Source organism: Euleptes europaea, chromosome 1 (assembly GCF_029931775.1).
Source record: "Euleptes europaea isolate rEulEur1 chromosome 1, rEulEur1.hap1, whole genome shotgun sequence".
In the NCBI taxonomy this organism is placed as follows: Eukaryota; Metazoa; Chordata; class Lepidosauria; order Squamata; family Sphaerodactylidae; genus Euleptes; species Euleptes europaea.
In genome coordinates, this window is record NC_079312.1 from 27,609,481 (window position 1) to 27,621,925 (window position 12,445).

Here is a 12,445-nt window from a genome sequence, read left to right on the forward strand (position 1 = left end):
CAGCCTTTAAGCAGAGGCTGGACAAGCACTTGTCAGGGATCCTCTAGCCTGATCCTGCATTGAGAAGGGGGTTGGACTAGATGACCTGTATGGCCCCTTCCAACTCTATGATTCTATTCTAAGTTTCCCCCGCCCACTTTCACCACCAGAACAGACGACAAGAAGCAGAAACTTAACTTGTACAACTTTAATTTATTTATTCTCTCAACTTTTTCTCCAAAAAACTAAATCTCCATTTTAAGTCTTTTTTTTAGCCAAAAATAGTTCAAAAGGAGCTCTGTAATGCCAAAAAGAACCCATGTACACACGCAAGGCTAAAGCCCCGCCCCCCAGTAATTTCATGGGTGGGAGAGTAGAAGGATTCCGCTGCAAGTGTGTGAAACTACAGGGAGGAAAGCAATTTACAATAAGTTACCTAAACCTCAGGGGCAGGGTGAAGATGGAGGCAGCCGTGAGGAAGTCCCAGCATCAAAGGTTTAGGGCGAGCTTCGGATGTGGGGACACTCATTCCAGCAGCCGTGGTCACCCAGATTACATTCCAAGAGCAGAAGCGCCTGTCCAGCTAGGACTTGCCACTGGCTGATAGTACATAACCTCTACATCACACACTGCTAATATCTATAAACACTTGCAATCTAGGCAGAAGAGAGAGAAACTAACATCAAGGAAAAAAGACTGCCAGGACATTACATCAGCTCACACAGGGAGAAGTGGGATGGGCCTCTCTTGAAAAATATCTGATGGTAGTACAGAAGAATATGACGAGAGGATGAGTTAGCCTTTTTTAGAAGAGAAAAGAGCAAGGCCCTCAGAAGGCAGGAACTGGAGCAGTTGGAGAGGAAGAGACCACCCTGGACCCAGAAGCCAGGCACAACGTTTCTCTGTAAGTTGTATTTAAAATGCAGACTGACATTGTGAAGTGGGTTTTTTTTTTTTTTTGATGCTTGATGGTAACTTGGGACCAGATAGAACTAGGCCAAATTAATGCTGGGAAATCAGTTCTAAGGACATGCTGATACCAGGCATATTGCTGGGGCAACATAAATTTAGGATCACAAGACATGAATGAGATACAAACTGCTTTAGGACAGCTGGGAAACCGCAGTTCCCAAGGCTTCCTTGCTGTGGAAGATTTCCCACAAAAAATAAAACCCATCAGATAAGGCTTAATTCACAAACCTTCTGAGGAGGAAATGGGAGGGGATATCATGGATCCAGGGACCTTGGAGGAAAGAAGGTCCCAGTGAGTAATGCTGCCTGCTCACAGCAGAAGCCCACTTAGCAAAGGAAGAGATTCTTGCAAGGATGGCTCTGAGCCCACAACCGTATCTCTAGAGGAAGAAAAGAAAATCAGATCGATAGCCTGGGCTGAGCCACATTTGGGAAATAAATGGATCTTTAGAAGGGACAGGAGTCCTCGCCCGAGTGAATTCACACAGTGGCAGGAACCCATGGGATCCAAGGGTGGAAAGGGTCACGAATCCTGTACCAAGGGGTGATCAAAGAGGACAGGAGAGTTTTGTGCATAAGTGAGGCTAGGTTGGGGACAGCATCCAGTTACAGGTAAGAGCAAAAGCAGCGGAGGCAGCAGCATCAATTGCAGAGCTTGATGCGGGTGCCCTTGGAGAGGATGCGGAAGAAAGGGAAGATGCGCTCATGGAACGAGGCGTTGAAAGTGTGGATGTGGGACATGCTCTCGGCATTGTAGAAGCTCAGCTGGCCCTGCTCATAGTCCAGGTAGACGCAGAAGCGCCGGAGCTTCTCAGAGGGAGAGAGGGACGTCTGCTCGGTGGTCGTCAGGGCCTGGTACTTCTTCCCATTGGTCCCCACACACCAGATCTCCCGCTTCAGGTGGGGGCCTCCGCTGGACTTCTCTTTGCGCCTGGCCGATTCCCGGGCCGCTCCCACGGCCCAGCCCCGTCGGCCGCCCACCTCCACTTCCCAGCAGTGGCGGCCGCCAGTGAAGCCCTTCAGAGCCAGCACGCAGTAGTCGGAGTTGAAGCGTTTGGGGTTGTCGGGCACGTCTCGCCAGCGCTCCCCGAGGCGGACGCTGCGGCAGTCGGAGGAGAGGGTGAGCCGTGGATGGGCCGTCTCAGGGTCCAGGGTCAAGTCAACTGAGGGAAAGAACACATAAACAGCAGATGGCATCTTCACTCCTGGCACAGTGAACAGGGGCTAAGCTTGGCATTCCTTCAGACTCATCTCCTGTCCTATCCAAAATGGACTGGGGCAAATGACGTTGTGTGTGTGTTAAGTGCCGTCAAGTCGCTTCCGACTCATGGCGACCCTATGAATGAAAGTCCTCCAAAATGTCCTATATCTTTTTTCATTTTGGATTGTCTCATTCAAGGGTTTTCAAGGTAAAGGTTGGTAAGAAGTGGTTTACCAGTGCCGCCTTCTGCGCAGTACTAACCAGGGTTAGCCGTAGTGGCACTGCTGTTGTCTACGGAAGATCCTCCGCCAGTGTCACCTTCCACTACTGCTGCTGCCCAGTAGCTAACCTTCAGGGATTCCTCTGCCCACCTCCCCACTGGAACTGCCTGTCCTCTTCTGCGGATGTGGCCATTGATCCCTGAAGGGGGTGGACGCATCTTCGTCGGGTGTCTCAGCTGTGACCATTCCGTCTTGAGTGACTCTGCTAGGAGTTCAGTCTCTTGATAGAGTCTAAACCCCTTATGGTATTGCTCTCAGCTTCCCTGACACACACAAACCCCCTCACCACGTTAAGGTGTGCATCCAGAAGGGGGCAAATGACGTTACTTTTACTTTAATAAAAGAAGAAGAGCTGGGTTTTATACCCAGCTTTTTCTCTACCTTTAAAGAGTCTCAAAGTGGCTTACAGTCACTTTTTCCTCCCCCCAACAGGCATTTTGTGAGGTAGGTGAGGCTGAGAGAGTTCGGAGAGAACTGTGAATGGCCCAAGGTCACCCAGTTGGCTGCATGTGGAGGAGTGGGGAATCAAACCCAGTTCTCCAGATTAGAGTCCACCACTCTTAACAACCACACCATGCTGGCTCTCAAGGATAGGGCTGTGTCTCCAGACGGTCTCTGATGGGAATTTAGTACCTCTCAAAATTCTGGACAATCTCAGTTCTTTCTTTCCCCCGGTTCTTAGACCGAGGTCTTGAACAATAAAAACCATAAAACCTAAATAAGACCCATCTCTAAAAACGCCTCCCTTCGTCTTTTCTCTGCGGCCTCCAAAAAACGAGCAACAAAATAAGTACGCGGAGGGTAAGAGTCCTCTAAGAGGAACTGAACCTTTTGCTCCAAGGTTGCTCGAGAAGATGTGGGACCATCTCAGTTGTTTAAAATTAACATGTTTCAAGCTCATACGGGCGATGTGGCCGAGGTGGGGGCTTTTAAGAGAGCTTGCTTGCTAAAAAGGTCATAAGAAGGCTGCCTGGGTGGCGGTTCTGCTGAGTACAGGAAGCTCTTCAAGCACTCCAGTTCCATCCCACTTCTCTTGCCGCATCCATGTCGCATTTGCCGTGTTCCCTTCACTAATTAAGGTGAGGAAAACGCCAAACAAAAAAACAAATGAACGCAAACATGCAATTCTGATAAGAGTGCGAAAGTATTAGTGTATTGATGCATCTATGCTCCGTCAGCATAACATAAAACAGATGCAGAATTCTAGCATCTCCGGGAAAGAATCCTCCTTGATGCGGCCTCCCGCAACTCCTCAACCTCTAAGACCAAAATGTGTGCGGAGGTGTGGCTCTACGATAATTTCAGATCTAAGCATGTGAAAACTACTTTGGTTAGATTTAATTTGGTACCATCTGTACTCCTGACAGAAAAAGACAAAAACATTCCATCCAGTTGTAGAAATTGTTCTTGGTCTTTTAATATTTGAAACATTGGTTCATGTGCTTTTTCATTGCAGATTCTATGAACAGACACGCTTGGATTTATTGGAACCTGTGTTGGCTGATTAAAAAGCTGTTCTGAGCAGAAGACTCAAAATCTTATTGGCAGGGGTTGACCAAAGAACTACTGTATCTGTGGCAGTTTCTGCTCTCTGCAGTGAAAATGTGCGCCAAGATAACGTTCAGTGTATAATTTACTCAGATTCTAATCCCTAAACTGTTAGCTATATTAGGACAAATGGGGTATGTTGAAATTCTATGTAGATAATAAACTTTATAATTAATAATAGGTTTTTTTCTGGGGTGGGGGGGTTCTGCTTCTAAATGGCCTGTGGGCCGTAATAAAGACTGGCTGACCTTAGCTGAGAAAAGAGAGTACCCCGCAGAAGTTTGCACAAAAATTTGTGTGACTTCATTACCCTCAATTTTGGCAAGCATTGGGGGTGGGGGAGGAGACAGAATCTAACAAGCAGGAGTGGAATCTGCAGTGAACCAACAATGTCCTAACCCGTGGTTTTTGAAACCCTTACCTAAAACCACCTTTGTATTTGTAAGCAATTAGCAGAAGCTGCCTACCAGTTTTCACACCTTCACTTACCCACCCAAACTTGAGGCCTAGAAATTTTTCCAAAACGCTGGAAGGGATGAAAATTGATCCTCAGCATTCTGAAGAAGGTACATAAATAAGCCTCTTGTTAATGCTCCTGACCATTTCCGTAGGGCTTTAGAGTGCTCAAAGGATGTTACTTAAACAGTGAACAGCCTTTCTGACAATTCTGCAAAGTCAGTCAGTATTTATCAGCCACACATTGCAAGATGCAGGTCTGAGCCTTCAAGAAACATGGTCGCCAAGAGCAGGGTTTGTTAAATTTTCCCCACTCACGACCCCTTTTCCCCTGAAAATTTTTTACGCAGCCAAGGGGACATAGGTATATAAAATAGGTATACAAATCAAACATTTACTGATAATAAATCATAACGCAATTATTTTTAAAAAAAAATCAAAAAACTTCGCATCCCCCACACTCAGTTACACAACCCCATATGGGGTTACAACCCACAGTTTAAGAAGCTTTGGCCTAGAGAATATCTGGCCCAGCAATGCTGCACAGATTTAGAGGCAGCTAGTACACATTTCTTAAATGAATTGGGTCCAGGACCACAGCAAGGAATCCCCTATCCCCTAGGGCCTTATCTGCTTTTTAAGGTCTTCTTCGAAGATCCTGCTACATGATCCTCCACCATCTGAGCAACACTAGGCTAAGTTATATGGGGCCATGGCTTGCTTAGCAGTAGCACTGAAGCCTATGGTACTCCCACACCAGGCATGAAGTTGCTGGGCCCCATCCACGTCAACCTTCACAAGCTAGTTTATTCCAAAACGTGTTTTGTCATTTGATGCATACGTCTGGCAGCGATTCTTGTGTTAAGTATACTGCTAATTAGGTTTGCTGTTTCTCTCTGGCTACTGCAGATGCTTTAAAAATGTATTATGATTTTAAATTTTGTGTTATGGCTCTTATCTGCAACCAACCTTGAAATCTCACACACACACCCCAGCCATGAGAAGCACTACCATAAACATGACTCTTCCATTACTATACAGCGGGCACCCCAACAGAAAGGGGAAGGGAGCTAGGCTGCCCTCTACCTTGAGGGATTTTGCTGAAGACTTTCTCCATCTTCTTCATCAAGATGTCGACAAGGAAACAGTTCCGATATTTCTTTCCTGCGTCCACTGGCACCATCTCAGGATCCTGGAATGTTATGTTCTCACACCTGGTGGAATGATCATATGAGACTCCTATGTAAGGTCTGGACAGGGTAATCAACAGACAAAGAACTGAGTCAGAAAAAAATATCGATGGGAGCCATTGGTACCCAGCTCCTTCCTGACCTGCCCCCATTATTCATTTTAACACAAGCACATGACATACAACCAAGAAAGGACAGAAAAGCAATGAGATTAAATACAGGAAAATGAAAGAGAAAGAAAAAATAGGATTGTAGGGAATGATATTTCATAATATTTTTCTTCCTCACTCACTTTAAGGAGTCTGAAAATTTCCTGGTTTGTAGCACTTTGTTGCAACACCCCAATCATGCGAAATGACAGTTTGTTTCTTGGCAGCAAGCCAGAATTATAGACCAGGTTTAAATTACAGTTTAGAACTGTGATCTGCAGACAATAAACTGCAGTTTGTTGAATTGCTGGATTTGGATCTTCGAAAAACTGTAATAGGTTCTAAACCAGGAAATCTTCAGCCTCAGCACAAGCTAACATTTTCCGACATTCTGAAATACCAGATTTCTTGTCACCAACTGAATTTACCCACTGAATCAAGAGAGTGCAGAAAGCTACTGAATCCCAAAGAAATGTTCAGATGCTCTTAGGCCTCATGTGGCGCACAAGCCAGAGAGGAAGTTAAAGCAGGGGCAGCACTGGGGAAAAAAAAAAACAACCAACCTGACTAAGGTGCCTTTGAAATCCTAGAAGAAAAGAAAATCATGTTAGAAAGACAGCAACTGCAGGCGTAACAAAATACTTTAAAAACAACAACAACAACCAAGGTAGCTTTTCAGATGGAAATCAACCATTTCCATTCCAGTTTTACTAAGAGAAGACATGCAGCAGTAGCTTTTAAATACAGGAAAACAGTGTTTAAAGTGAAGAGGCACCTCCGAATAATGGTAACTCCAGAGCTGATTAAATAAATTATTGGATATACAGAACAGTGGCATATCCCATAGAAATCAATCCAAATAAATATACAGGTCATTCCTATTCTACCTATTATGTTTGTTTCAAGAAGGGTTAACATTCTTACTCAGGGCTTTGCTAAAAAAAGGGGGGGGGGGAAGCAGAATTCCACTGAATTCCAGATCTGAGAAATTCAGGGGTTGGAGAGTGCGGCCAGCTAATACAAATGCTATTCAGCAGGCCAACACAAGGCTTTACTGAACCTCCTGATTTGTGTCCTTGTCATGATCCTAGGCCTAACGCTGAAGAATGAGCCCTTTGTGTATATTTTCCAACAGGCCAACATTTCCCAGGCACCCTCCAAGTCATATTTGGGCTGAGGGGAAATGGAGGAGAAGAGCAGAAGCCAGGTGAGGAAGCAGCTTAGACAGAAAGCACATAAGTCCCTGTACAGGGAGGGCAGGTGTTCACTTCTTCAAGTTGAGCCACAGTGAAGCCAGAATCCCTGTAGGCCAGGATCACTCCCACCAGTAGGCAAGAATCCCTCCCAGCATGGGGTGAGGGATCAGGAATTGACAGGAACAAAGGAAGGCAGTCCCATTAGGGAGCTTTGTTGTTTTCCAGCCAGCTTTTCTGTATGACTTTTTGCTTTAGTGGCACCGTGTTAATGCTGCCCTATTTTTATAACAGCTTTCCTATTTACTTACTGTTACAGTCTTTAATAAACTGTTTCTCATTTATTCTACTTCAGTCTGTCATGCCTCATAGTTGGTCATATATCAGGGCCTGCTCTGAGTGAAAAGGGGGTTGATCGGGGGTGGGGAGAGACGGTGCTCTGGACCCTCTCTAGTAAAGCCCTAGAATCAAAGTGGTGGCGGCCAGTTAAGGCCCTTGACTGCTCCAGGACTGAAGGGAGCAGGAGGAAAGGAGGGTGTGCGGGGGAGGGATTCCTGGAAAGGACATCCTGTCTGCAGTAAACCTGCACGCCTCCGCCTTTCCATGACAGCCCTCTAAAGGTATGAAGAGATGCTCCTCTGAGCATGCTTCAATAGACACAATGGGATTTTTTCTGGGCATCAAACCAACTGCGTTCTTTGAGTTGAGGGCTAGTTGGGCAGAAGAATAACCTTCCGTAATTTATTCTAATAAACAATTCATTTCTTCATTTCAACTTGCATGTTCAAGGTTGAAGAAAGGAAGGGTAACTTTCACACAAAATCTGAAAAAACTCTAAGCAAGGTGCAGTAAAGCCTTGCATGTCAAACATATCTATACATTCCACATATGAACTGCATAGCCTACATGGTAAGTACTACAGCCCGTCACAGATGGGCCATTGGTCCGTGACACAGTGTCTGCTTGGAAGGCTGAAGATTCCAGGTTAATTCCTTGGCATCTCTAGCTAAAAAGGACTGGGCAGTAGGTGACGTGCAAGACTTCCACCCGAGATCCTGGACAGCCACTGCCAGAGTGGCAATACTAACCTGGATAAGCCAAGGGTCTGACTCAGTATAAAGCAGCTTCACGTGTTCATGGCAGAGTAGCTTTGACTCTTTCAACTTACTTCAGTATTATAGACCTGTGTCTATGTCCAGTACCACTCTACCTAAACCATAGTGCCACAACACAATACCCCGCACATTCTTGCTACTACGCAACCAAATAAGGTGGGGAAAGGGAAGAGGATCCATTCACCTTGAGCAGCTGCAAACCATCCTGCTTGCTCTTGTCTTCGGCTTCTGCAATGAGGCGGCTTAGCGCAGCCCCCTGCTCCTCCAGGTGAGTGATATTACTATTCTGGCGGGCTAGCAGAATTTCGTAGCGATCCTCCAGCTGGTGCAGGAGCAGCGCCTGCTCCCCCACAAGGAACTGGTGCAGCCGCTCAAAGTCCGACTCGAATTCTTTCATGTCCAGCTTCATCTTGTTCTGCAGGAGAGAGAGGATGAGAACGTCAAAAACGGGCGGACAGGAGACTGAGGGAATGTCTCAGCGAGGCAAAATGGAAATACATAATCATTTCCTTTCCTTCATTTGCGAATCAACAAGGCTGATTCAGAAAAATCCCTGCGTCTATAAGTATAATGCAATGGTAATTGCAATGTGTGGGACTGGATAATTAGGAGAGCAATATTCTCCTGATCAATCAGGTAAATCAAATAACACTTTTTTATTGACTGAAGGTGCGCCTGACTTAATCAGACTACTGATGAAAATAACAATAACATAAAAGTTTATAATAAAAAGCTATGAGGATAGACTTTATCACAGAAAAGGAAATTATTTGTTTTAAGATACTACCTGCTGTAATATGTATAATCAGCTAAATGCACAATAGGCTTTTGTTTTAATTACATGCAGATGTGTGTAGATTTAATCAACCACGATTGACTCATGATTCATCAACTAAGATTTGTTTCATCATGCAACCGCAATCAGAAAAAAACCCAAATTCTGCAAAGGAGCTAAATAAGGAAACTCACAGCTATTTTGCTTGGACACACTGCATATAAGATCCTTGATCTTGGCAGATAAGACCAGGTGTGATACCTCAGCTTCTCCCTTTAGAACACGTGCATGGGTAGGCCTGTTCAGGACATATGATCCAGCAAATCAAACCCCAACTATGCTGCTTCACACAAGGGGTTTCCTTGTAAGAGAAATGCCCAATATACCAAAACGGTACTATCATTTTCTGGGTACAAAGGCAACATCTGCTCCTTGGACTAAGAGCTTTCCAGCCTCTTCAGTGTGCTCAAATTAGTAACACACAGGGCCAGGTAGTCAACCAGGCAAACCAGGACTATAGTACAAGAATTCAGGAAAGTGGGCCACGTACCCTGAGTTCAGCTACTTTCTCTTGTTCGCTTGACTTCTGCTTCAGAACAGCCTCCAGTTTCTTCTTCAGTGGATCCAAGTGATCCTGGAGTTTGGCCTTAAAAAAAAAAAAGAACGAAAAAATTCCCCTTGAATGTTAACCTTCATGTTTCTTTTTTGTACAAATTAGGAAGACAGGGCAAGTAGGATTTCAAGTAAATGCAATGCATTTGTTTTTTATGACTTCTCCCTACAGCCATGAGTGAAAGTACAACCTGAATCTTTTGGAGTTAAAATCCACTCGCGGGGGGAGAGGAAGACACATCTCACTCTCATCTTTAATTCCTGGCCACCTAGTTGTCACTCTTGGATGTAATTGGTACAAACAGGTTTACAGCTGCCAAAGCAGCATACAACAGGTTGTTTTTGAAATCCTCAATCTCTCATCTTGCATTTTAACAGCCAGCACACACTGCAAGCCTTTAGTACTACGGAGACACCCTCCCACACACACATTGTCTTTTTTTAATATTGATAATTCTTATGCCATTTTTATTGCTTCATGTGCTTCCTTCAGCAGGTCTCTGAAGCAGCAGCATATACATTACTACGTAAAATAAATATGTAAGGCAACCAACAGCATTCGATAATGATAATTCCTATGCATCCTATAAATACGTACAAGTTTTCCAATGGTATTTTTATTGTGCAAATGTGCCTGATTATATCCACAATTAATGCGCTATAAAGTGTAGTCCACTACTGAAAGGGCTGATGTTTTCAGTAATAGTTTAACATCCAAATATGCTTCAAGTCCTATTGTGTTTGTATAAGACTATTTCTGTCCAAATCATACAGTTCTTTGTTTGATACAAAATTAATGTTATATAATTTCAACTTTTATTTTCCCTTCCTCTCAAACACTTAGTGGCAAACACAGATCCACATACTAAGTCGAAGCAGGGTGAAGCAGTTTGCAGTGCTCTCCTCCTGCCCTTCTGTCTACCACTGGGTGTTTTCGTGATTTTACTTGCAGAAAACCAAAAAGCATTTCTAGTTTAAATTTCATAAATATACCAAGTAGTATAATTTTATATACTAAACTATGCATTTTATGTGGATGAAGTAGTAAAATAAGAAAGGAAGTATTGCATGTAGCTCCACTTTCTCTGAAATCTCCATTTTTCCTACAAACTAATCCATACCAATCTAGAAGACAACCCCTGTTCATCATTGGTATCAACATTTTCCAGAAAAGTTACCTCTCTATCTCCTCCTCGCTTGATCTTTTAGTGAAAGCTCACACTATGGGTTAAAGAGACGCTGTAAAATTCAGATTACGCCCTCCCCATGGCTCACCTTGTATTCTTGCACAACTTCCTCAAGTGGCATGACACTATGATGTTTATGGCTTCGTGACTCCCTGCACACCACGCAGATCGGCTCCTCATCAGCTTCACAGAAAAGCTTGAGCGGCTCCTGGTGCTTCGCGCACAAGCTTCGCTCCCCTCGTGGAGCTCTACCTGCCGCCAAGGCAGGCGGCACTCCTGATGCATCCCCCGCTGCGCCCAGCTCCACCAACTCAGTTGATGCCGTTGCAGCCTTGAGCGGCTGCGGGTGCATCTGGCGGATGATCTCCACCATGTTAGCCAGCTGAAGGTTGGGGCGGAAGTTGCGGTGAGGGAACGTTTTGCGGCACTGTGGGCAAGTGAAAGACTGGCGCGGTGGTGGAGTCGGGGAGGCTGCTTCTGCAGGGTAGTCCACATCATACTCCCCTTCTTCATCCATCACTTCCCCCTCTTCATCGTAGTTGTCAAAGAACAGGTCATTCTCCATGGCATCCTGCCACATCTCATCTGACCCAGGATCCTGGTCCCAAAAGTCTCTGTCTTCCTCCTCATCCCACACTTCCTCATCATCTTCATCATACCCATCCCTGGATGCATCATCATCTTCCTCATCCATGTCCCCACCATCCAGGTACTCATCGTCCTCTAAATCATCTTCATCATCAACATCTTCCTCAGGTCCCAGGTCATCTATCCCTCCATCATCCGCGGCCTCCTCGGAACCAGGCCTGTAGTCACCATCGGAGCCAGACGCTCCTACATCATCTCCTTCTTCTTCCTCATCTGGACCGTCCCCGGCACCCCACAACTGAGTGATACACACCCGGCAGAAGTTGTGGCCGCATCCAATGGACACTGGGTCAGTGAAGTAGTCCAGGCAGATAGCACAGACAGCCTCTTCGTGGAGGGTGGCCACAGGGTTCAGGGGGCCTGCTGCTGCCGCCATGGAGTTCTAAGGTTCTCCACACTACCGGGGGGGGGTATTACTGGGTGTCCCCTACAACTCAAGCCTGCTCCTTCCCCTCAGACGGACCACTTTCTCCCCTAGCAGTCTGCTTCTCTCTGTCTGGCCACCTCTCGAGCTCACTTCTGCCCTCGCAGCTGCTTTTCTTCCTACGCCTCCAGGCTCAGCCAGACCCCCCCCCCCCTGCTGCCTCTCACAGGCCCCCTTCCCTCTCCTCTCCCCTCCCCCTACTTCGCAAATAACAGCCTCGAACGCCCAGGCTGAACAGACACCCCCCCTTCCTCCCTCACCAAGCTAGCTGCGCGACACTCTGCCACACCCCGGAAGTGACTACTCTATGGTAGTTTATACCGCCTCACGCCGGAAATTGAGGGGGAAAACTGGGCGACGCTGCAAGCCTCCCTTCCTTCGTCTCTCTCTATGACGTGAAAACGCCTGAGCAAAAAGCCGTGGGGTCCGTCGGCGTGCGGAACGGCCTGCCACTAAACCTTTGCGGAGCGTCCTTTACATCCGGGTTGCGTAGCTCTTCACGGCCATTCCGCCCAGCTGGGGGAAAAATAACATCACCCGGAAGTTGACCGGAAGTTCCTTTCCGCTCTGTGTTGCGGGGGTTTCTATGGCTCCCAAGGATAACCTCGACCGGTTAGGGCAGAACCACAGAAATGGGGGGGAGAGAGGGTGGGTGGGAAAAGAGATTTCATGGCTCTAGCTCAAAAAGCTCCGCGCGATAAGCTGTTTGCCCAGG

The 12,445-nt window shown here is 46.1% G+C and overlaps 1 protein-coding gene across 1 annotated transcript; it reads right to left on the reverse strand.

Annotated features, from left to right (window-relative positions):
- Positions 1-1,527: 1,527 nt before the first annotated feature.
- Positions 1,528-11,682, reverse strand: TRIM41 (tripartite motif containing 41). Its single transcript, XM_056867374.1, has 6 exons — positions 10,747-11,682; positions 9,410-9,505; positions 8,269-8,499; positions 6,340-6,362; positions 5,524-5,651; positions 1,528-2,114 (listed from the first exon to the last, which is right to left on the reverse strand). Exons 1-6 carry the CDS (start codon positions 11,680-11,682, stop codon positions 1,594-1,596), a joined length of 1,935 nt encoding a protein of 644 aa, XP_056723352.1. The 3' UTR covers positions 1,528-1,593.
- Between the last annotated feature and the right edge of the window lie 763 nt (positions 11,683-12,445).